At 41.4% G+C, this 25,158-nt stretch overlaps 2 protein-coding genes across 9 annotated transcripts in view; one reads left to right on the plus strand and one right to left on the minus strand.

The window, feature by feature from the left end:
* The first annotated feature begins 6 nt into the window (after nucleotides 1-6).
* Nucleotides 7-25,158, plus strand: part of BIRC7 (baculoviral IAP repeat containing 7) — a 34,329-nt gene continuing 9,177 nt past the window's right edge. For 2 of the 5 annotated variants that reach the window (XR_010391949.1, XM_026092853.2), the window contains exons 1-7: nucleotides 7-12,328; nucleotides 14,508-14,607; nucleotides 15,846-15,927; nucleotides 16,027-16,072; nucleotides 17,133-17,351; nucleotides 18,370-18,441; nucleotides 18,916-19,126. Coding sequence is in view for 4 of the 5 variants with exons in the window: in XM_026092853.2 (XP_025948638.2) it covers nucleotides 11,695-12,328; nucleotides 14,508-14,607; nucleotides 15,846-15,927; nucleotides 16,027-16,072; nucleotides 17,133-17,351; nucleotides 18,370-18,441; nucleotides 18,916-19,118 (1,356 nt within the window). In the remaining variant the exon portion in view is untranslated. Of the gene's footprint in view, nucleotides 12,329-14,507; nucleotides 14,608-15,845; nucleotides 15,928-16,026; nucleotides 16,073-17,132; nucleotides 17,352-18,369; nucleotides 18,442-18,915; nucleotides 20,211-25,158 lie in introns of those variants that run through there. The other 3 variants (XM_026092855.2, XM_026092852.2, XM_026092856.2) reach the window with 3 other exon arrangements.
* Nucleotides 22,020-25,158, minus strand: part of NKAIN4 (sodium/potassium transporting ATPase interacting 4) — a 54,518-nt gene continuing 51,379 nt past the window's right edge. For 2 of the 4 annotated variants that reach the window (XR_003258068.2, XR_003258069.2), the window contains 2 exons: nucleotides 23,846-23,930; nucleotides 22,020-23,383 (listed from right to left, as the gene is read on the minus strand). Coding sequence is in view for 2 of the 4 variants with exons in the window: in XM_026092876.2 (XP_025948661.2) it covers nucleotides 23,370-23,383 (14 nt within the window). In the remaining 2 variants the exon portion in view is untranslated. The remainder of the gene's footprint in view (nucleotides 23,384-23,845; nucleotides 23,931-25,158) is intronic. The other 2 variants (XM_026092874.2, XM_026092876.2) reach the window with 1 other exon arrangement.

The following is a 25,158-nucleotide window of genomic DNA, read 5'->3' on the forward strand; positions in this document are numbered from 1 at the left end:
CAGGGCCGAAGGGGCGGCGGGCGCCGCCATTACCGTTTCCCGCTTCCCTTCTCCCGGTGTGCGCCGGGCGGCGCGCGGGCTCTGTAGCCCCGGCCCGAGGGAGGCTGCCCTCCCCTCCCCTCCCCTCCCCTTCCCCGCACGCCGGGACGCGGCAGCGCCGCCCCAGCCCTCACAGCCTCCGCAGTCGCCTCCGAGTCGGGCGGTTCGGCGCGCTCGGGGACGAGCGAAGCGGCGCGGCAGCTCCTGGCCTCCCCCGGGCCGCCGCGCCGCGCTCCTGGCCCGCCCGCGTTTGGCCGCTGAGGAAATGGCGGCGGCAGGCCCGCGCGCGAGGAGAAGGCGCCGTCGCGGCCGCCCAGGCGCGGGGGCGAAGGGAGCCGCCGGCAGTGCCCGCCCGCCGCAGCCGCTCTCCCGCCGCGGCCGCTCTGCCCCTGGCTTTCTGTCAGGTTAACTCGTTCCGTTGTCCTTCCCGCTGCGCGGGGTGAGGCTGTGGCCCCCTTAGCAGAGCTTAGGTTGATTTCAGCGGGGCCAAGAATTAAAACGGTGGTTTTCGGGGAGGCTTGTGATCCCCCGCCGAGGGGAGGGGGGGAAGTGAAGCCTTAATATGCGCACAGAGCTGTGTTCAGTGCTGGTTTATGCCAAAGTTGCGTATAAGTAGTTGAATAGAAGTAGGTTTTAGGGAGACTTTGGCATTTCCTTAATGGGAAATTGGATTTAATGAAAGCAATGCCCTTTTCATTTCTAGCATTTGAATTCCAGTTGTTTCTCTGCTTCTTCCTGCACATTTTTTTTTCCAAATGGATGGGATCTCTAATGACCAGAATTGTTGCTAGTTCTTGTTAGTTTTTTTGGTGGTGCTTAATGTCCCTGGGTCAAGGGACAGTTTATAGACACTGCACAGAAGAAAAAGACAGCCCTTGCCCTTCCCAAGGCCTTGTAGTTTCTTAGATTACTGGTTATAACATGGAAAAATGTATGATAATCTGTTTCATATCTGTTTCAGTTCTGATGACTAAACCATAATGTTCATGGTGAAACAGGAATCAGCACTGTGCTGCTGTCTTGTTATTTATATTGTAGTAGTACTCAGAGGCCTCACTGTCCTACTGTCCTTGTAAATAGAGCAAATGGTAGTTCACTTGGTGCCCAAATAGAGTGTGGTGGACTGGGAGCCTCTTAGGCCAGAAAAAATAAAACATCATCTCTCTTCTGAACAACAATAGTACTAGAAGATAATCAGCAGCTATTGGAGATTTGTAGAATATGATTTTCTCTGTCCAGTGTCTTTGGGAACCAGTGTGGTAACAGGATTTATAACAAAGAATTATCAGTGATTAATAATATGTTACTGAAATTATCTTTTACCATGTAACAGAGGGGTCTGATGTCTGTTTAGGAAATGGAAGTAATTGACGATAAATTGGCCAGAAACCTCGTATTTTTTTTCTTGAAGGTATCAAAATACCTGCAGAGATTTAGTTTGGTCAGTCTCTTTTTCCTTTGAACATGCCTCTTGTTTGCAGTTTTCTTGACATAAACAGGCACCATATGGTTACCACATGTGAACGGTATAAGAACGTACAGGAGAAAATATGAATCTAAATCTGGCTGTCAACATGCGTGTAATACGTGTAATTGCTTGAGGTAACAACATATATGATACCTAGTAATGAGTTTTAGTTTAGATCACTATTTGATGAAAACAAATAATTTCCATTGTGTTCCATATTTCTCCAAACAAAAGTCTGAGTGGAGGTTGGGCATATCCAGGTTATGCCTCAGTTCTGGTACAGTCAGGATTCCCCTCCTGTGGTGTTTCTCATGCTAAGCAACAGAATACCTACTGTGAAATGGAGCTATTCTCTTGTCACTTGGGTTATGTCTAAAGTAGGCCTAGGACCAACTTGTGTGATGTTGGAATTTAGTCTCATTACTGTCTTACACAGGTACCTAGAATTCTGACCAAATTAGTTAAGACTCTGACGTATCAGATGGTGGTTCCAGAGGTTATAAAGTCCTGCTTGTAACATTTCTATGTTGAATTTTTTGGAGTAAGAGTAGAAAATTCTAGCCTGCATGAAAGATATCAAACAATGCAATCAACCTTTCTTTAGTTAAAGTTAGAAACAGTCTTCCCTGTCTTCAGAAGGTCAAGAATTGTTGAGGTTTGCATTTGTTATTTTGATAAAATACCTCGATCTATAGAAACAGATTGGGCCACTTCCCTGAAATGAATTCCCTTTGTCCTTTTTCTGATCAGTCACCATGAGGTAAGGAAGAAAGATTATTGCATTAATGCCCAGCACCTGGAGGTATTTTAAGTGCTTGGGTTGCAAGTAATAAGTGGCTTGTTGCATCTTAATTTTGTTTGCCATATAGTATAGCTATGGGCAAAGTTAGTAGGTCTGTGCTCTTGAGAGTCCCTGGATGAGATGGAGAGGCTATCCTGAAGAGCAGAGCCTCAGAAAGAAATGTGAGGAGAAAGCAAGCAGCATGAGATGAGAATGGACCATCTGTGTGAAAGAAAGAAAGGCTTGTCCTGGGTGCTTGGGTGGTGGGCATGGTTTTGAAGTCCATGTGATCGTGTATGTTCACTAGTCTTGATATAGAAACTATGTGACTGTGAATCATCCTCGCCATGACTGTGGTGTAGGCAGAATGTTAGAACCGTATTTTCTTCAGGATCCTGTGTTATAGGGGATTATAGCTACTAGACTATATGTATTATTTTAGGCTCAAAGATAGAGCTTATTAAGGTGTGTACACACCGCACCCCCCCACACACCCCTAATGTCCCTAACTCCATATTTGTGGGAATATTTTTTTCTTTTGCATCAGGAAAATGTGAGTTATTGCTTCTTCCTGGTAACTTTAAGAGGAATCTTGCCCATCCATTAAGAAATACACAATCTTTTAGAAACTAAACGAATAAGAAAAGAAGTCTGTATTAAACCATATAGATGTAAACGATATTCAGAATGATATCAACTAAACAGAATCATTTTACCTCAACCCAGCCTACTCTTGGAGAGTAACATTATAACGTACAGCATAACAGATTTTTGTTTGGTTTTGGCTGTGTTGAGCGAAATATGGTCCTATGTTCTCCTAGTGTAACAAAAAGTAAGGCTAACTTTTTCCTCCTTGGTTAATGCTCTGAAATCTCAGAAGAGCTAATGTGTGAATTACAAAAGATCATTTTTGTTACTTAGATATTACAGGGATTTGCTGCAGCCCTTTTTGCAGCAAAAATTTGGGAGTTTGCTTTCAAGCAGGGGGTTAAACATTACCATGCTGGAATCTTCTCTGTTCCTCTTATGGAATGTAACTGAAGCATAGCTCCCGCTTTAATTTCCATCATTTTAGGGTGAAAAATAAAGGCAGACACACACAAAAATAGTATATTTTCTTCTTTTCTGTTTTCATGTCACTGGCCCGCTGTTCTGTGAAAATATGAGAAGGGAAATCTTATCCAAAGTGTGGCCAGTGAATAGATACCATCACCATCACAGACTCGCTGTTATTTACACGGCAACTTCATTGTAAAGCTGTAGCAAGAAGCTCAGCAGAGCAAGGGCTGACCTCACAGCTCTCCCAAGTGTTCCTCTTGATCTTCACTGGCAACTCTTTGTTGCTGTTATCATTTAGTTTCCATTAAATTGTAAGGATGATCTGGTTTTGCTCACTTCCTAAAATTGGGTCACCCATTTTTCACTTCAGAATTCTGCAGCATCCTTCAGACTGATCTGTCATCTTCCTCATTTGTCATTCTTGCTATCAATTATTGGTAGAGAGACAAAATCAACCTATTTGAGTGAATTTATGTGAGGGAAAACAGATGATTGCTAGTGTAAATAGCTCAAGAATATACCTTTTTGCCTGTCATCCCAATAATATTCAGGCAGCTAGGCACATCTCTGTGCAGTATAAACATGTTCCAAGCTATGGCAGAATTTAATTGGAAAATTAGATGTTCCATGTTCCTTGACGGCTGATTTTCCACCAATTAAAAAATGGGATGAGCTCCATTAGATTCATAACAATGCCTGACAAATCCTTCTTTAAAGGTAATTAATGGCTGAATGGTGGAACATACATTAGTCACAAGCTGATAGCAGTATTTTCTGAAGAGCTTCATTATGTTTTTTTTCCTGAACAATCTGGAGTAGCAATGCCACGCAGTTTAGGTGAGGCTTCACCATCTTTCGCTCCCTGTACCTCCTGCTGGGCTTTGAGTTGGTAGAGGGAATGCAGCGCAACTGCGAGACGCTTCCCCGTTGGAATCGGAGGGCAACAGGAAAGGTTGAAGGGGTGAGAGGGAGAGGCAGGCGCAAAGAAGGCAAAGCATGACTGATCTTTGAGAAAGTCAGCCAGATCCTGCTCAGAAAGGGAGGAAGAAAGGCAGTATCTTTCATACTTCAGTGCTAGCTGTGGGAATTGTTCTTAGCTCTTTGCTTCTCTCCTTAAACTGTAAATCATATCCCTAGTCTCCTTTTATGACCATGGAAGCTTCTACAACTCAAGCACTTTACTGCTGTTCAGCAGAGTGATAATTCATTAAATTTGGGGCAGTATTGAAATTCTTCAGGGATTTTTTTAAGCGTTCAAAATTTGGGGGGGAACAAAAATAAAGTAAATAATGGGTTGGGTTAGTTTCTGTGCTTTTTTTTTCCTTCTGTTTTTCCCCCCTAATGTTTGTATTCACTGGCAAAAAGGAGAAAGGGTAGAAAAAGAAATAAAGAGAAAATATCTTTGAAAGTGAACTCCTGAATTTTTCAGCTTCAGAAGCCATGTAGAAAAGTAAAACACTTTCCACAAAAATTCTATTTTTTACCTTTTGAAAAAGTACTAAACACAGTTTTTAAATCCACTGTACCTTACAAAGCGGACTTTTTTTAAAAAAAATAACAAGCTGGACGCTGAACTCTTGATGTTGTGAAACTGAGAATAAAACAGAGTAGTGACTTATGGCAGAAACACTTTGGTTTTCTTTATTCCAAGGAACCTAGCATGTTTTCTTTTCTTTCAAATCACAGCAGGATTTTAAGGCCAATTCCTCTACTGGTTGTTTGAATATCTGCTGTACTTTGCAGATTTTTTTTTTTTTTTTTGGTATGTACTGTGCTCTGTTCCTGTGAGCTGGTATATTAATAGTATTTGATTCTCAGCACTCTTATGAATAGTATTGCAAGCTACATTTTTAGCTATTTGCAACTGTTACAATACATAATGCTTTGAGGCAATGGGGTGCTATGGTAGTGGAGACCATAAGAGTTAGAGGATGAGGCTGGAAGGGTGGAATCCTTAGGAAATCACTTAATAAAACATATGTTTGTTTACTCACCTGTGTATTAGTTCTGGTAGTATATATTCATTGTATGTGTATTTACTTTATAGCTATGTTTTTCAGGCTTCCTGAATTAGCAGTGAATTTCAGGCTTCCAAGCATCTTTGAAGGGACAAATCTTTTATTATGTTATTAATGTGTTAGATTTGGTTTGTTGTAAATGTGTCAATTTTTTTCATTATTATTGAAAAATTCAGTGAGGAATTAAAAGAACCATCAGGTGGAAAGTGCAGTGAGGGAAACGTTGATAAGCAAGCAGAGAAGAGAGCACTTTCAATGTATAGTAGTACTTGTTATGGTTAAAAAAAAGAAGCACCTTGAGCTGAATGAAGAAGCCAAGTGAGACTTTTAAGCTTTGCCCTAGGGGAATGGCTCTGTGTTTCTCTCTGGTGTGACCAGTCACTTTTTGATGTGCCTTGTCATTATTCACTGGGTTACATCATGCTGCCTCTCCGCAGTGGAGTTGTTTTATGAATGCCTTGGAGTTTCATGTCAACAGAGAGCAATATTCTTCGGTCCCTCGGTGCTGCATTGGAAGGCTCGAATTGGGGCTGAACAGACAGGCACCACCGAAGATTTTACCGATGCGGGAAATAGAGTGCCAGCAGCTCTTATGGGAGCAGCAGAGCACAAGTGTTTCGCTGCAGGATGATGCCAACCAGCTGGCTGTTCAGTGCGAAGGGAGCTCGGGGACGATAGACAAGGAAGAGGCAGCCAGAAGAGGAAAGGCAAGGCCATAAATGGAGTCACAGAAGCAGTTACCTACTTCTGGGGCAACAAATTGAATGACGCTACCTACTCTGCCTCAGCCTGGCAAGCAGTTATACCACCAAGTCTGAGCCAAATCCTGTTTTCTTCTCAAAAAATAGATCCTTATCTTCTCGGAGAGGTTAAGGGTGGTTCTGGACAAATGGGAACAGGAATTTTGCTATAAAATTCCTCGATATTGAGCCCACTTACACATCAGTTGCAGTGGCAAGCTATGGCATCTGCATTCCTATTCCCAGCCTCTAGGCTTCATAGATAATACCAAGTGATGTGATTTATTTTTTTTCTTTTCTATTACAAAAGCCTCTTTCCTCAGGAGTTTTTTATTCACTCTTAATTTATCAGTGAAAGCACAATAGTTGTCTTTGAACTAAATCAAACAGAACAGCTTCATCATAGTACGGCTGCATAGAGCCTCAGGATTAGAGATGCTGAACTCTTTTGGAGTTCTTCCAGAGGTTCCAGTCACTTCAGCCTTTTGGGCTCTTCACACTATCTCCAGCTATACTCTGGCCATTGTATTTATTGATTACTTTCCTTTGAAATCAGGGCAATAGTAACAATTAACTATTTTCAATTAGTTATGTTTGCATTCCTTTCTTCTTAGACTTTCAAGTCACTGGCTAGGACAGGTTTCTGGTTAGCCCTGGCACGAGCTCAGCAACATGGAATTTACTCTCTTGCTTGGGGGCAGGCTGGTAACATTTCCACTTGTTATCACCGAACTGTCCTGGACGCCTGGACTGTTGATGCTTACTGATTCCCATATTTTCTTTTGTCTTTAGCTTATTACCCTCCTTGGTTTAACGAATGTTCAGAAGTTCAGTAGGACATTCTATTCTCTAAAAAGAAAATGAAAGAAATTGCTGAAAACAGAAATCTTAACATTTATACATAATTACAATACAAGACAATATTACTTGCATATGTCACGTTACGTAATACATTAAATGCTGTCAAACATTGTTAGCCTTCTAAAATAAACCCCATCATTTGTTCTGGAGTGTGCTGGCTTATTTTTAGTTTCTCTCTGCAGCAGACTTGGTGCCACTTCATGTTCTCCTGCTACAGTCGTCTCACTGGTTCTTCTGAACTTTCCTTTGTTTATGAAATGATCCCCCCAAATCTATTGCATGAGGGTCTCCCCACAGAAAATACTAAACATATCTTGAAGCTTGTATGAAGTTAAAAGAATAATATGTTAACAACAAAGCTAATAGTGCCAGAATTGGTCAAATTTTGTGAATTAGAGGTCAGTGTCAAGAGAATAAATACGAGAGGAACTGTATCGTGGAAGAATAAAAACCAGATTCACATGTTACAAAATTCTGTAAACTTTGCAAATAAGCACTGCCCCCTACTGCTGACAAGTTTTTCATTAAAGTGTATTTAATTAAAAATATAAAAGAGAAAATGCCAACACCAATCTTTTTAATTAAAATGTTTGTATAGGTTTACCTGTAAGAGAAAGACTTACAACTCTTTCTAAAAAAACAGAAAGCTGAATTTATTTTTTACAAGCATGAAGCACCTGTATTAACTTGGATAGTTTATGTTTTGTCAAGCACATAGTATAGAATAAGTAGTTACGTTTATCTTCTCAAACAGAGAAGTAGTGGAAGATAACACATTTACAAACAATTTTACTTTTCAAAACTGACCTTAAAATCTTTCATTCTCAATTATGACCATGGAACAGCAAAGAAAGATTTCAAATTTTAGAGATGCAATGGAAGCAAAAAAAGTCACTGTCTTTTGCTGAGGTAAAGCCCACGTAAGTCATTCAAGCTGCCATGAGTAAATTCTTGTTGCTGTTGTCTATTAGTTTTAAAGTACATTTTCTTGAAAATTATGAAGTGCAAAACATATGTGAGAGCAAGGTGAAAAATTTATAGTAATAGGTTATTATACAGTCACAGAATCACGGAAAGGGCTAGGAGGGCTGTCATCATCTTTACAGGGCACTGTTGTCATGCCCCCATATGACACATGCTCCAGCGTAGTTAACGTGCTTGTACCTTATGGCTGAACAATCCCCATTTAGAATAGGATTATGTTCATCTCTGTGACTATATCAGTAGAAAATAAAGAGAAAATCATGGCCATACAAAACATTAACAGTTCAGAGAAAGAGTAGTTCTACTAAGAACAATTTTATTTCCAGTAGCCGTTGGTGTTCCCAAGGCTCTCGCACTTGTCCAGCGTGGAGTAGAGCCGTGTCGTCTGCTGCAGTTCTGAAAGGCATAAGCAACTCCCGCAAAGTATCTGAATGCATCAGTGATACTTGGATCTGATTTAGTTGACAATAAAATTCCTCTGTTTCACTGTAGGTTTGGAAAGCAGTCTTAAAGTGGGTGTATATTTGCTGTAGAGGTATTTCCTGTCCACTTAAGCACTCCATTATGTTGCCAGCATCCAAAGGGATCTTAATGTACATCAGAATGAGGCTTTAATTAATCCTTAGGACGCACTTCTGAAGTAGAAAATTTAATAGTCTTTATTTTAGGGACAGGGAAATGGGACAGAGCCTTTGATAGTCTCTCTCAAGCTTCTAAACAGCTTAATGCACACCAGAAGACTGCTTTCATATCTGCAAAATCAGGAGCATGCTGATGCTCCTGATGCTGGGAATGTGCAGCAGGGCCATCCCAGGGTGGAGCCTTTGAGCAGTACTGCAATGCCATATTCGCTGCTGCTGCTACCATTTGTTTCAGCTGCTATCCATAGGTCTCTGAAAGTGCTTAAATATGTTTTGTTTCTACATAAGGACAAACATTCTAGGTCCAAGTCATGTCTGCTAACTCAAAATAAGTCTTGTAAAAGAGACTAAAAATGATTTTCCTAGGAGATCCTAGAACACAGAACAGAAAAGCTGAGTATGCTTATGAGATGCTGTACTAAAGAGAAGGAGCAACCTCAGACCTTTTTGTTCAGCCACTTGATAGAGTAGCAAAGCTACTGTAACAAAATAAGAGGATTGCAAATAATATCTGGTGGGATTCAAGATGTGGTGACTGGAAGATATGTTAGATTTTAACCACACGACAAGGCCTTGTTGTTTTTTAGCTGCTCAAACAACTACATCCTGGAGGAAGTTTGAGGAGTAACATTATGTGTTTCCCTTGTGACACCTGCTTAGGCAGGTGAAATTTGGACCATTGAGCTGATAGAGGATCTCAACACAAAGCCAACCAATCAGGGAAAATTAAGCATTAGAAATTGCTTCCCTGCCAGGTGGAATCACTTTTGTATCGTAAGGATTTCTAATCCTCTGATAGAGGCCTCTGCATTACCTAGAGAAGAAGAAAGTAGCTCAAAGTTTGTGTGAGTGCCTTAGCTATCAGAAGGGGTGCGTGCGTGTGTGCGCTCATAAGTTTTGCTCTTTTTTTAGTTTCTGTCTTGCTAAATGTAGGAAATTGTTGATGTCAACTGCAATATCCCTTTGAAAATGTATTACTAAATAGGTATGAGTAGTGGATTGTGGGAGAGTACTGGCTTTTAGTTGTGTTGTAGCTTTTCAAAATACCAATTTTTTTTTTTTGGGGGGGGGGGGATTTTTTTTGTCAGGGTTGTTGGATCTTCTGTAGAATGTATACAAATGTCTTTAACATGGGTAAACCATAGTGGATTTCTCTATGAGCAAAAAAGTGTGTGTGTGTGTGTATATATGCATACACACACGTTTGCTCTCCTATGTTATGCCTCTTACTTAAAAAGCTTTGATTTAGCTGTTTGGGTTTTGCATAAGATAACTCCTTTCCTTTCTCTGGCTGTGAACTGTGATAACTTTTGCTTGCCTCCTAAGTGGAAAGCAACACTTGTAGTTCAGTGGGAATAACAGTTTTTTTGCTTTGACAGAGCAGAAGACTAGAGCAAAACTGATACTGTAAAACTGCCCTAGTTGAGGAAGTCTCTCTGTTGCCTGTTTGAGTTCTGAGAGCAAAATGAGTGGCGCAGGCTGATGCCCTGCATGCTCATGTGTTTGCTTAGTCTTTAAATTCTGCTGTATATCAGTGAGTAACAGGGCTTTTCTTGTTGTTCTTTCTGTATGGATTTTTCTTTATGTGGGAACATAGTTCTTGAGTAACTGCTTCAGTGTAAGTGAAAACACAGTTCCTAAAATGAATATTTAGAGCCTTGTTTTCTCTACAACGCTGGTTTCTGTGATTATAGTTACAGAATAAAATTCTGCTTGCTTTTTTCTTGCTTTCTTATACTGTAAGAGGCATGTGACTGAGCAAGTTATCTTTTGCTTTTAAAATATCAGTAAATACGGAATGCCTGAGCATTTATCAACTTTGCCTATAGGTCTTGCAGCTAAAGTGTTCTGTTACTTTCTCCCTTAAATGTGCTGCAGTGCTTATCTGGGAGAAATAGTCCTGCAGAGATGCTGGTAGCCAAGTGTCTCTCAACAGTCACCTGTGACTGTGCCTACTATGGGGTAGATGTGCCTATTCAAAAGGGAAAGAATGCAGCAAAATGGTTTTCACCTTAACCATATTGTTTGTATACCAGCTTTTTTATAATGCTGGGTCTTTTGGGGTATATATGTGTCTATCTCCATTTATTCTTCCTGATTTAGTATATACCTGTATGATATATTGGATCTGCCTGCTTAGCTCTCTGATAACCAGTATAATCTGCCTTTCCCTGGGTTGAAGTGACATATTGAGTTAGATGGTGAATGGATTGTCAGAGCACTTATTTAGAAAGTGGATTTGCTTGTACCTGACACTTATCTACATGTGTAGGGACTTCTCTTCAAAGGAATTTCTCAGGTATTAGTTAAATCAGTCTTAATTCTCAGTTGTGTTATTGTGTGACCTTTGAAAGTGTATTTGCCAGTCATATAGAAAGCATTGGAAGCAGTAGTTAATTTAAAACTTAGCTTACTGGTATAGGGGAAGGGGCTACTATATTGGGTAAGTAGGATGGGGGTTAGATAGGCATTCTGTAACTCCTTAATTTTATTCTTCTTCTCATATAGAACTACCACAGGCAGAAAATGTCTTGTCTTTCTCTTTAGCTTAAGAAAACATCTCTCTAGAAACTGGGCATAACTATTTCTAGACTGCTTTCTGCAGAAGAGATATTCCTGTATATTCAGTATTTAATTAGCATAATAAAGTCATGGAAAACCTACCAGAAGTCTGGATAATGTTTGGCTATAAACTAGACATTATGAGATAATGTTTGCTTTGGTTTGGCTGTTCTCTACTTTGTTACGGTTTCTTAAATGTGCTTTTAGAAGGGGCGAGAAAAGTTCAGAGCCTTTTTAACATCAGTTTAAAGGCTGAGCAAATGACTGAGCATTTGTCACACAGTTTGAGGGCTGGATTGGTTTAGCCGGAGGGGCAGCCTAGGTTTCGCCCTCTCCCGCCATCTGTTCCTGCAAGCATCTTTCCTGTAAACTGACAGAGGAGGTCAGAAAGTGCTAGTCTCTTCCCTCCAGAGACTAGTGAGGATTCAGCAAAAGCTCAGGGGAAAGCAGCAAAGCGTTGAAGCACTAGGTGCCTGATTGGGTTGCAGTTCAGGAACGAGCTTGGCTTTGAGACCACGAGCTTTCCAGAACGTGCATCGGGATGAGCTGTGGGGAGGTACAATGCGTGACGCAGGCTGGCGGCCTGATGCTGCCTGACATCAGGCATCCAGCTGAGTGCTCTGGCTCGTCTAACCCTCTCTTTCAGAACAGGAACATGGGGGACACAGCCCTGCCGCAGGAGACTCTGCTCAGGACAGCTCGTTGCCAGCTGTTCAAGTTCATCATGAGGAATGAAGCAAGAAGACTGAGAACTTTTTGGCAATGGCCAGATAGCTCACCTGTGTCTGCCCAAGACTTGGCCAAGGCTGGCTTTTTCTTTGTGGGTCCTGGAGATGAAGTACAGTGCTTCTGCTGTGGTGGCATCCTGAAGGATTGGGTACCTGGTGATTGCCCTATAGTAGAGCACCTGAAGTTCTTCCCTTCCTGTAAATTCGTTTGTGGTGAGGATGTTGGGAGCCAACAAGTGTTTCCTCTTGAGGAAATATTTGACTGTGTGGATGGGCAGTTCCTCAGTCTATTGCAGAGGATAGACAGTGAGGAGACAGCCCTTCCCAATCAACCGGAATACCCAGAGATGGGAACAGAGGAGATGAGACTATCTACTTTTCAGAGCTGGCCACAATATACTGAGGTGCATCCTGAGCAACTGGCTAGAGCAGGATTCTTTTACACAGGTAGGTACACTGGGGAAAGTCTCCCTCCATGTAACACTGTAAAACTATGTTTGTATATTTTCCTGTGTGGGAATCCCTAGCTAAATCTTCTTTCAGTGCACCAAGTGCTGGGAATAAATGTTAGCCCATAGCCAGAACTTTCAGTTAGAGGATTTGACTCAGCGTGATGCAAATCTTGCTCAGCTGGGCCATTCTGCATGACAAACAGTCATTCAGTGCAGGGTTTGGAAACTGAGTGATTTGGTATCTGGATAGACTTGCTGCAGTGCAGGGTGAATGCTTTGATGGACAAAAGGACCCAACATACAGAGAAAGGCGTGCTTACTAGAGGGCTTCCACAGAGTAAATGTGGTCTCTTGTAAAGCAGCTTTACTTGCATTTACATCTTGCTGTCATCACAGTATCTTCATTCTAGATAAAGGCATATACTTATTTGTGTTGCAATGGCATCTTCAACTATTACTTGCAGTGCTATTAAAAATTGATGCCTGGTTTCAGGTGTTGCTTCCTTAGATGCTGCTTATGGCTTTATATTGAAGCATTTTCAAGCTTTTGGGTATGGAAGCTTTTCTGGCTCTCTTCTGGTGGTATGAACTAGTACAGTGAAATAGAACAGCTTGTAACTCCTAGACATGAAAAGAAACCTAATGAATTTGATGCTTTTCATCTGAGACATTGCTTTGAAAGCTGCTAAATTATAAACCCCTGTTCAAGTTAATTTTTGAAGATGTCACTATGTCTCAATGCTATTGCTTGTCTGAATAGTTGTATGCCCTTGGAGCATGCTTAGAAACCAGTTTCCTTCTTCAGCCTGGGCAGTTGCACTTACTGTCTTCGCCAGAGTTTAGTTCCACGCTTAGCTCCTTTTTGGGCACTGAAGAGTCTGTTACTGGATCTTCCTTTTCATTACCAGCAGGAACAGAAAAAGTGGCGTGTTTTTAGTGGATGTTTTACTGGCAGAAAAGTGTACAGTTCAAGATACAAAAAACCCTGTTTATTGCTAGCACTTTTAGAAAGACTTTATACGCTTGCTTGGTGTGTGACACTTCATGTAAGCTCTGTGTCATGCACCGCAGCCTTCTCTTCTCAAAAGCCCACATAAAGCTGAGTTAAACCTTTAGATGCTGAGCCCATTTAGCTCTCATTCTGGCTTGTTATTGCCATAAGGATTCTAGACTTGTGTTAGAGAACTAAAAGATATTACATATTTTCTCAGAAAAGTGCTTCTTGTTTAGTTGAATTTCAGTTGTTTCCCCTTGAGAAGGCTTTGCTAGTTAGTTAGTAGATTTGAATAAATACTGTTTATTGGACAGAGCAGTCAGAGCAGATATTTACAGTGTATTAATTCCTAACTGTGATTTAAATATTGGTGGGGAGAGGTTCCTTCTCTGTGTTTTGGAATCTAATGCTCTAGTGCTATTTCTCTGTAGAATATAAATGTGACTCCTTCCATATGATGAAGGAAGTTACTGGGTTTTATATTTACACATCAATGAACTGAGACATGAAATGAAGTGACAGGCAGAGTCCGTAAACTAAAGTCTTCTCAGGAGCAAACCTATCCTGAATCCCTTGTGTTCTTATCACGGAAGTAAAACTGAATTGCCCGCTTCTCCATTTAAGCAGTAGTTGTTGAGCACAGTTCTTACCTGTGCTTGGTGGTTCCCTCCCACCCTCAGCTGAGAAGATAAGCGCAATAGCAGGTTGGAGAGCTTGGGACCATGTTGTGGCAAATTTCTTTATACCTATGAAACAAGTAGCATAGATTGTCTGACCGTACCAGGAACTCGTTATCCTGAGGAGTAGCTTGTGGTGCAGGAAATGAAGTGTGTTTGTGGGTATAATTAATTAGAGCTCTACTCTAAATGCAAGTAAGAGGGGATTGAATAGGGATGTACATATGTGAAAGGTATGATGCTGACATGCATGCTACTTGTTAGCTTGTGACCCAGTGCTGGAATAATCTCAATCAGCCGCAGCTCTGGGAGTTCAATATGCTCATCTGATTCCCTGCCCCTAAACAACTTGCATAACGCTGGTAAGTTGTCATGTGCTCATCTGTTCTGTCCTGTGGCCTGTGTTTTGTACTGCATCTCTCCCTAGCTGCTGATCCTGGGCTTGTATCGCATACAGTGTCTCAGATGTCAAATTGTTTCTTGATGTTTTTTCCTCCTTCCAGGACAAGGTGATATGGTGAGGTGTTTTTACTGTGATGGAAGTGTGAGGAACTGGGAGTTTGGAGATGACCCTTGGAGAGAACATGCAAAATGGTATCCAAGGTAACTCGGTCCTCGCTGATAAATGTCTCTTGTAGCAAGGCCAAAAGAGTTCACATGTTCCATGGTGTGTGGATCCTTGCTTTACAAGATGGGAGTACCACCAGTTGAGAGGCAAGTGTACTGGTAATAGTAGGTATTACCTCCAGGCTCTGTTATTAGCTTAGTTCCAGCTAAGCAGAAAAATTTAGAACTAGGTGATCAGCTAGTTGGATATGTTCAGTCTTGCTTAACTGCATAAACTGCCATAGTCTGTAACCTTCTGGTATTCTCTGAAATCTCAAGAGAAAGGTTCTGAGTCACTGAGGTCAGAATTGCACGGCAAAAGACCATCTTCAAATCCTAGTAGTGGGTAAAGAGGGAGAGCTCGTTTGTAGGTCTGTCTTTAGTTTGTGTAGTCTTCCAAAAGCATCTACCTCCCACTCCCTCCTCACAGGTGGGAGAATCAATAGTTAGCTTGAAAGGCTTCCTGGCAAACCTAATCATCATTTCCTTCTCAAACACACGCACATGAAAAGTGATTTATGTGTGTTTGCAGTCTCCCTACGTCTGTTATCCCTTACGATAGGTTGCTGACTCCAGGACAGTCAGCTTCAGTCCCTTAGCTAGCTGGCTTTCTGTCCCAAAGGTTGATTTGTTAACCATCGTAACCATCATCAAGCAGGTTTCATCATTAAAAAGATCTATACAAAGAGAAGTGACAAAGCCTATACATCTAGACACTCTCACTTTAAAAGTAAAATCCAGCCTTCAAGCTGAGGTGGAATGGCATAGTTCAGACCTGAGCTTTTTTTGACTTGATCTAGAGTTCACCATCCATGAGGTCAGTTCCTATAACTTTCCCTGACATCAAAGAGTAGCCTGGCTTCCTACTGTTCTCAGGTACAAAAGGAAAGATACCATAAACCTTGTGGGTTTTTTGTGGCAGTTCCTGTGGTTTTCTGTGAACTGTTTTATTAAGTTTTCTGTGGCCTGTTCCAAAGGATTGTTGTTCCATTGGATGTTGCAATTGAGCTAATCTTGGAGGCCAAACATGAAGACTGAATTAAGGGGGGGCCATGAGCCTCTTAATATTGTCCTTTTTTATGCAATGACAGGAAGACCATGATAATCCCTCTTCCTTACCAAATATAGCAATTTGGCTGTCAGCTGATAGCACCATTGCTCCTAAACTTCAAACCACTACTACTGCTTTTACTCAGAGATCATGTGCTAACCTATTTAAATCTTTCTGCTCATAGGTGTGAATTTTTGTTGCGATCAAGGGGAAGAGAATTTGTTAGTGGTGTTCAGGAGTCCTATTTCAGCACTCTGGTATCTCCAGTGAGTCATGTGTAGTTTGTGTGTAGTGGATGGGAGTTTGAACAACGGGGGAGCTTTGAACGCGTGCTTCTCTTACGTGACTATCTTGTGACATTTCAGAGAGATTCCTGGCACCAGGCTGACCAAGATTCTTCTGCTTCCCAAGGTTGGTGCTGTGTAATTGCATGATGTTTTGCCTTCTGTTGAAAGTGTTGTTCTTTTTCAGCTCCCCCATCTCAGCTTCTGTGCACTCTGTAGACCTGGCGTTTGAGAGATGTTTTGATGTTCTAGAAGGTGTTTTGTGTGGGGTTTTTTTTTTTTTTTTTTTTTTTTTTTTGGAAATGGTTTCTAGCACAAGAAGTAAAAGTGCTTGCTCTTGTGAGATCTTTTTGCATATGTAGCTATATATATCCAGACTAGCTAAATGTCTTTGGTCTTAAGGAAAAAAAAAAAAAATCTTGTGACTTGTGGACATTTGCCTACGTTTCCTTTGGTTTGTCCATGTTCATGGTGTTTTTGTCTCTGAAGAGTCTTTGTCAGACTGTAGCACTTAACACATGTTTGGTATGAGACCTGAGAATAACTGGAGGGTCCAGCTGTTCATGAAAGCATTGATCCTGGGGATCTATTCCCATTTATTGGCTGCTTCTGGAAACTTAAGTAGGTAAAAATCTGGTTCTTGGAATTGTGGAAAGCTGATATGCCTTGTTGACTTGAAGTTGCAACACCTTCATTGGCCTATGATATATGGTGAGCTTAAGAAAACCTTAAACCTTTTGAAAAGATTGCCAGCTGAATTTCCCACTTCTGTGTCTACTGCTAAATGGGTGGGTGAGCTAGATGGAGGTAGGAGAGGCTTCACTTGGGATATTCTTCTTGATCTCCATGAAAGCAATTTTGAGCCTTCTGTTCTAGGATGTGAAAACAAAGGCTCTGGACTGGTGACAAGCCTGGAAGACTTGGTCCACTGACACTGTAGAATGACACATTGCAAATTAAAATCTTCTGCCTTTTATGAAATTGCTTGTAATGACCTTTTCCTGTGAATCATGATCAGAAGCAACAAACTAAATCTGGACACTGATAGCTACATCCATCTATATATATCAATATATAAATATATGGCTGTTACTGCCACTTTATGTATAACAGTTTTGGGGAGTGGCATATTTTGTTGCCTGAAAGCTTCCCCCTTTTTGGTAAAGTATCTGCTCACTGCTTTACAGATCTGGTGAGGAACTGGGAATTGCAGTCTCCTTCTGCCCTGGATCAGTTTTCTGTAGTGCAGAATATCCTGCAGATGGGTTTTGACCCCACCTTGGTGGCTAACCTGGTAGAGAATAAATACGTGCTGACTGGGACTTGCTACCTTTCTGAGTCTGAACTGATTTCTGATCTGCTTCAGACAGACTGGGAAGGGAGCAGCAGTGCAGAAGGAAGCAGAGGTATGCCCAGCTTGCCTGCCTATATTCTTGGTGGTGGTTTAACTTCTTATTCACTTAGTCTTGAGCACTGCTGTGAATTTGTCTTGCAGGTCTGCATTTTCTCTTCCTAGGCTGGAGTTGAACGTAGTAACGTATCCAAGCCTGCCTTTCTTTGAGAGGCTGCAGAATGAGACTGTGCTTTCATGATGCCTGAGAGGCTGCAATTACTGAACTACTAGTAACTGTATCTGTCTCTAGTAGGGTGTGGTGTAGATACTCTTCAGTCTTTTTTGCTGCCCCTACGTAGCTGGCAGCTCACTATGTGGAGGCTTGTCCATAAATTCAGATCTGTTGGTGCAGACAGTTAGACGCAGGCAGTTGTCTGAAGGAAGGCTGCTGGGGTGAATGCGTGCTCCAAGCCTATCTAAAGTTGAACCAAAGGCTTGGTCAGAAATAGTTGTTTTTCATTTGTTTGGATAATGTACGTTCTCCTCAACTTACCTGCATCTGTGTTGTTACCTGTTCTGCAGAGTCTATTTGCTGAGTGAATTTATTTGAAGGTGCAGTTCCACATGGGGTGTGTGTGATGTGTGGCTCCCCCCCCCACCCCCTTGCCCCCTTCCTGGTAGCAAGCTCACTTTCCAAAGCTCTTGTCTCCATGTGACAATCTACCACCTCTTTAGCTATGTCAAGGCAAAAAATGGTTCCCACCAAACTGAGGGAGTGAATAAATTGTAGCACCAGAGCAGGAATGAGCAGCTGATAGTTACCACTGTCCAGGAGAACTTAAACCAGATTCTCTGAGGAGAGTGCAATGTGGACATGTATGTCAACCTCCTTACCAGGATGTGCAACTGCCTGGGACATCGGCAGAGAACATCAGCTTGGCCAGGCTGTATGTGGGGCTGACAGCTCTGTAAAGAGGTGTTTGATCTGAGGGTAGTGAAACACAGGATGTTACATCTCTTTAAGCACAGCGCTGTCTGAAGAGGGAGGGAAGAGGTAGCATTTAATGTGATCTTCCTTCCTGTTTATACAGACCCTGTTCAGCGAGAGACCGAAGCATCGCATTCAAGAGAAGAAACGCATCCTGTGCAACAGAAGGAATCAGGTGCACTGGAGTGACAGTGGTGGGGAAATCAGGCCAAAACTAGGATGGCTCTTATAGCAGCTATATTAGTGCTCATTATGTTCATTTTTTAATCCTGAAAAGCAATGCATTCTAGTTTGCGTGGTGACTGAACATTAGTTATTCAGGAATTAGGATTCCACTGTGAAACAGACTGTAGTACCAAAAATTTGGCTTATAAGGGATAAATTACATTATGCAATATAACAATGTTGATCACTTCCCACCTAGCCAGTCCAGCATGTGTAGATGAATGTGGAAGCAAGAGTCTAGAGTAGCTGTGGGGTTTTTCTCAGCTTGAAAAGAAATTGCCCGAGAATAGTACTTCTGCCATTTTCAGTCTCTGAACAAAATGATGAGCAAGTTGCAGGAATTTATGGCCTCTGCATATCGTAGGCTTGTCACTCTGCAATAACTGTATTGCTAACACTTTGGGCTTTTTTTCCTTTGTTAAAGATGAGACTCCACTGAGCACAGAAGAGCAGCTCCGACGCTTGCAAGAGGAGAGGATGTGCAAAGTGTGCATGGACAGAGATGTGTCTGTTGTCTTTGTTCCTTGTGGTCACCTGGTAGCATGCGCGGAGTGCGCTCCCAACTTGAGACTGTGTCCAATCTGCAGAGCAGTCATCCGGGGAAGTGTGAGGACTTTCATGTCCTGAAGCATGAGGTACTTAAGGGGAAAGATGGTCTGTAAAATCCACTCATGACACAGCAGATGAACAAAATAAGCAAACAGTTCAACTGATGCTGGAGCAATCTTATTTGCAGGGTAGCTTGGCCTAAAGGCAGGCATTCATCAAACTTGAATGTGTTCCTTTGCACAGCGCCTACAGTGAGAGTTGCTGATATGCTACACTCTTACTGACCTTGCTGGAAGATTGCTCCAGGAAAAACTGTTAGTTTCCTTTACCCACCAAAATGAGAGATTTCTGTTGATAGATTATCCTCCTCCGAAGTCTTGCACATTCAAATGAATCCCAGCTCTGTGTTGAAATCAAGGACTGCTTTCAGTGGACTGTCTCCGATTCTTTTTCTTCCATTTAGCAGTTGCTTAGAAATGATGAAAATAATTAGCTTATCCCTCTTGGGTTGATGTCTTGCCTCCATAAGTCTAAGTAAAAGTTAGACTGTTTTTGTAACAAACACATTCCTCTGAGAGTAGAATACTGAGCAGCATGTATTGTGGGGAAGCAGTGAGTGGGTTTTGTTTTTTTTTGTTCTGAGCTCTTTGCTGTGAGGGGGAAGAAGACTGGACAAATGAAACCATAAATGGGGAGTTGTCTCGTTGAACTGTCAACAACTAAGAAATGTTTCAGTAATACCCAAATTTACATAATTAAGTGAAAACCCTGATGTATTTGTAGATTTTTTTTTTTTTCCAAACTGTATTGTCAGCTTGATGACCTTCCTCACTAGACAGAAGGTGAAAGACTCTTTGATCTGGGTTACTGGATGATGTCCTGCAAGTTTCTTGTGAAGCCTCTTCCTTGGCTATTGGAGACTATCCTTCTGCTAGAGGATAGCTCTGGAAACTTACTCTTCTTAGGACTTATGTTTGCTGGCTAAACTGATGATTCTTAGTTCAAATGTGGTATTTTATCATGTAGCTGTTCCCCCACCCCCCCCCCCCAAAAAAAAGTTTTGTCAGTGATATAGCCTGTTAATAGGTTTGCTGGCTGCAGGGGAAAGGGAATGTATGTTTTTAAAAAAAGTGTTCTTTTTTGCTGAATAAAAGGTTTTTCTTTTGTTTATCTTATGGAGGTCGAAGTATCTGATTCTAGTATAATGCCTTACTTAGGGGGGATCATAGGATGTATAAGAGGCATCAGGCAGTAGAGTTGAACTTCCGTCCTTCAGTATTATGTAGGCACGGGTGAAGGAAGCAACTGTTTTTAGCATGTGTCAGTGGCTTCCTTGGGAGCCTGCAAAAGTGTGTGTGTGTCCATCCTCCATACTCTTCAACTGCAAAAGGAGGGAAATGTCCCTTGAACTATCAGCGAGTCCCAAGTGATGCCTGTGGCCAATAGAGGGCACCCTTATCCTGGCAATAAGGGAACCACTTGAGCAAAACCTTCAACTGCTCTTTTTTTGTTATGGCATGAGAGATGCAAAGGACTGGGAGTTGGTACCCTAACCAGATGTGATATTATACAGACCTGCAATACATGTAGGTATTGCACAAGTAGCCAGGAAGAAGGGATGTGAGAGCATGAGAGGTGGATGGTACTGCTATTGAAAACCTGAGAAGGTAATTAAGTGTAGAATAGGATTCCTAGTAGTTTCTCTACCTGTCCCTGCCTTGTACTGGGCTTGATTTAAGGCACTTGCTGAAAATGAATTTACATGCTTACCTGAACCTTTATTTTACTTCCAGTAAAAGATACTTACCTGTGTACCTCATAGGACAGAAAGAAGGTTTAGCGGTTCTGAAACTACCAGATCATGACACGTATATTTACTTAATTGACCCTTACTGGTATATGTCAAAGCCAAAAAGTATGTTAAGTTCATATTGCTAGAGATATGGATACTTAACCTCTTTAGACTACTTAGCAGGTGTTTTGGTTCAGTTTTCTTTGTAAAGGTGGCATCAAGGCTTGGTCAGTTTGCAAGGTATTCTGTTAAAAACATGCAGACCTGAAAATAATTTGAAGAAATCTTTTTGACTTCATACTGCCACCTACAATAATTCCTTCCTGAACTGACTAGTGAAATATTCTAGCTGTTCAAAACTGAAACCATGCTTTGTCCACCATCTGTGCTGAATTTTTTTGCACTCGAACAAGGCCAATAAAGAATGATGGTATATTATGGACAACATATCTCTCTCCAATAACCTTCTTCCTCAGAAGAGGAGAATTTTCATTAAAACAAAAGTGTAAAGTCAGTATTTTCTAATCAGGAAAGGGAAGATTAACTTTAAAATCCCCAGTCAAATGGAATGTTTTTTTGAACAGTCTGTCTAGAACATGTTTATTCTCCCATTCCTTTTTCTGCCCCTCCAGGGAACGTCAGGTGGGCATCTACAAATGAATGTAATACACAAAAGAACTGAACCGAAAAAGGGGTGAAGAAAGTGCCAAGTGACTGTACCCACACTGCTGTGCATGTTGTCAAATGGCATAGTAGCTTGTGTCCTGCTATTAACAAAAAACCTTTTTTGCAGTGGCACAGTACTGACCGATATGGGAAGCAGCATGTTTTGTCTGGCAGATCTCTTTCAAAGAGGGCTGTGCTTTTTCTTCATCAAATGATGAAATGGGTGGCAAAGCAGGTGCCATGTCAGCTATCCTTTTGGATATGTACTCAGGCTGAAGCTGTGGCTCCTACTGGTGAAGAGAAGGAAAACTGACCTTAGCAGAAATTGCATCCCTGAAATAGTTTCACTTATGTTGGCACCTGATCAGAATGCAAAGTTTCAGGTGGCTGTGGGTATCGTGAAGGGAAATGGCACAGAAACAGTGTGTGTTCTCTTACTGCTCATGTTTTTAGCATTACAGAATAGTATTTTGCCTCCTGGATCCTTTGGAAGGAGACAAAGAAAGGTGCATTATTCCATCTTTAGCGCTTAATGTTTTTATTTCTTTAATTCTTCCCTCACACTTCCCTTCCCCAGCATGGCTTCAGGCTTGACTCTTCTGAAAAGCATTGTTCCAAAATCCCCAGTGATCTTAAACTGATTAGGCAAGACAAAGAATTACAACAGCACTTTAGAATATACCAGCCAAAGAATAACAGGAATGGCTGTACAAATGTTCCTTCTCCACTTGACACTTGCATGCTGGGAGATGTAGCTAACAAAACTGGTATTACGTGTGGTTTTTTCACAATTAATTACTGTAGTCCATTAATGCAACTTAATTGCACCTATATTTCCCATTTGTTCCTCCCCTCTAAATTATCCTGTTGCAAAAAAAAAAAAAAAAAAGACTTCCGGAAGGATGTTGTCAGGCCTGTGTGTGGAATAAGTGTGGCTGCCTGATCAGGAAAGCAGGTACAAAAAGTCTGTGATCCATGAAGAACTAGGCATTTTCCAGTGTCCTGCAGCAGGTGTCAGTTGTGTATATGGCTACACCAGTGTTAAGTTAATGTAGATGAGCAAACCCAGAGTGAGTTACAGCTGCTCTGAGATTGGCTTGGCATGTTGAAATGGGGCTAAGCTCCATGCTGAGCAAAGACTTGGTGCTTGTACTAGATTTTAGCAGTTCAGTGTTGTAGTAGTTAGGTCACAGATCATTGAAATCCAGGACAAATTCCTACTGCTGAGGAGTCCACCACTTAAAAGGGTTAGAGAATGAGGAAGGGAGTCCTGGATGAGAGAGAAATATAAAAAGGCAAGAGCTCTCATCTATAACTTAAAAAAAAAAAAAAAAAAAAAAGTGTGTGTGGGGAGGGCACCTAAACAACTGCAATGTAAATAGCCCCCACCTAGTTTTGTAGAGGCAGGGAGGAGATGATGTTGTGTTAGGGGATTTAGGCTCACTTCAGAACAAGGCGAAAGGAGAGGGGAAGAAACTAACTACAGAACTTCTGAAATGTCCCAGGGCGATGTGCAGCACTTCCTTCATCGATCTGTGGCAGAAGGAAGCAGCTCCTACTTGAACTGTGTCCCTTGAGAGAGGCTTCCAGTGGGCTTGTTCTGCCTCAGCCTTAGGCCTGTGCCATTTGTTGGCTGGAATAACCAGACTGTGGTAGGAATGGTTCGTCAGGGCACTCGTAGATTTAAAGACAAACCACGTGGCCGTTCTTCAATGTACATTCGTTGCATTTGAAAAGAAAACAAGAAACAAAAAATGGAACTGAGTTCACCATTCTGCATTTCCTCTGCCGCAGATCCAGGCCGCAAGGATTGTTTCCTGCAGCACCTTTGACAGTGGAGTGCAAGCTTTATCCATCCTCCAGCATCCTCTTTATTTATGCAGGCCTGCAGAAAGAAGGTGGAGGGAGGGAATCAACCTGGAGCAAGCAGTAAATTGTTTACTTAAAATGACAGAAATGGTGTGGAAATAATGAGGACAAAATTCAATTTTTTCTTTTTTTTTTTTTTTTTGTAAGTACAATTGACTGCAGATAAAGAACAGGATTGAAAGCTCAGATGTAATGTGGTTAAGTAGTCTTCAAGTCTAGAAAGAATATTATGCATATAACGAACCTGAATATACTGCAGTTAGACTAAAGAAACGTGTGAACCAAAGTGTTAGATCCAGATGTCCCCAGCCTTTGCAGCTGCATAAAATTTGGCATTTTAGAAGTTGGGGATCATCTCTGGAATAAAATAACCTCTTGAAATTGCAGTGATGTGCTTTTTGGTGTAGATGCAGTATAAGCAGATCTACTTTTGTAGCTAGCAGTAAAGATGAGTGAATGTTTTCAGCTGAAACATCACCTCTTAAGCCTGCAGCTTCAGGTTGATCAAAAGAGTTTGCAAATTCATGTTGATGTTCAGCAAATTGTTTGGGAAAAAAGTCTACCTAGAAAGAAAAGCAGAAATGTTTTGGTTTTTTTTTTTTTTTTTTTTTGAAAGAAAGTGAATTTTTTTTCCCATTAAGTAAGTTTCCTCTGCAAAGTATTCCGGTCATTAAACAAAAACTTGAAAAGAAAAATTTCAATCCAAAAGATATTTTGTTTCTCCCCCTCCCCCAGTGTTTCACTTTGGATTTTGAACTGAAGATTGTTATTTGCATGCTGGTACTTATCAGTTGCCAGTTGATCTAGAAGAACCTACTTTGAACCAATAAGTGGATGCCTGTTTTATGGGTTTTAGTCCTTTAGTGCTGCATGCCCACAGCTGCTTCACACCTTTGGCTAGCAGACAGACCGCACTACAAAAGAACTGATTAGGGAGCAATTGCCAATTGGAACCTTAGATCATTCAATCAGCCACTACCTCCTGCTGCTCATGTGTCAGTCCTAAAGTCTACAGCTGATAAAAGTCACACCCTGCCTGTTAGCCTGTGACCTCTCCTGAATGGTAGGTGTGAGGAAAACAGGGTCAGTGAAATTGGCCACACAACTAAGATGAAATTAAAGCTCTTAACTTTATTAATTGGATAGGGTATCCAATGTGCTAGATTGCAATAAGTGCTAAGGAAAGAAACCTCACAACTGTGGAATTCTCTGCTTGGTTCTGTAAATGACGTCCAAATGTGGGTGGACCTATTGACTATCTCTCTGTCCTTTAAATAAACATAGGCTAATTATTGTCACCCAGCAGGTTCTTGCTTTAGTGCTAAATCAAGTAGAAAAACATGATTCAAGACTATTTTGCTTTAGAATTAAGATGATGCAGCACTTTGTTTCAAAAAAAAAAAAAAAAAATTCAGAGAATGATGCCCTCTGGCAAAAGACTGAATGGACTTAGCAGGCTGGAAGTGATGATAAGTTATCGTGATGATCTAGGTCTCCTAGTGCCTTGGCAAGTATTTCAGGATACTTGGAGATAACAGCTTTAGTCAGAATCTTCAAAGTAGTGCTGGTTAACCCTTGGAGGGTTATTGCTGCAAGAACACCTCCTTGTTTTAAATGAGGGGTCTATTACCACAACCAAGAGGAAAAGCAAGCCTGAACTGACGTGCTTTCCTGTGAAGCCAAAGAGGAGACAGTGTTGCAAGCAGTTATGGCCTGAGGTTGAGCTTTAGCTGATGCAGGGTGAGAGTTCAGCCTTTCCTTCCTGAAAACTCAGTGGGAATGTGCTGTCTC

The sequence above is a fragment of the Dromaius novaehollandiae genome, chromosome 16, assembly GCF_036370855.1.
Source record: "Dromaius novaehollandiae isolate bDroNov1 chromosome 16, bDroNov1.hap1, whole genome shotgun sequence".
NCBI lineage: Eukaryota > Metazoa > Chordata > Aves > Casuariiformes > Dromaiidae > Dromaius > Dromaius novaehollandiae.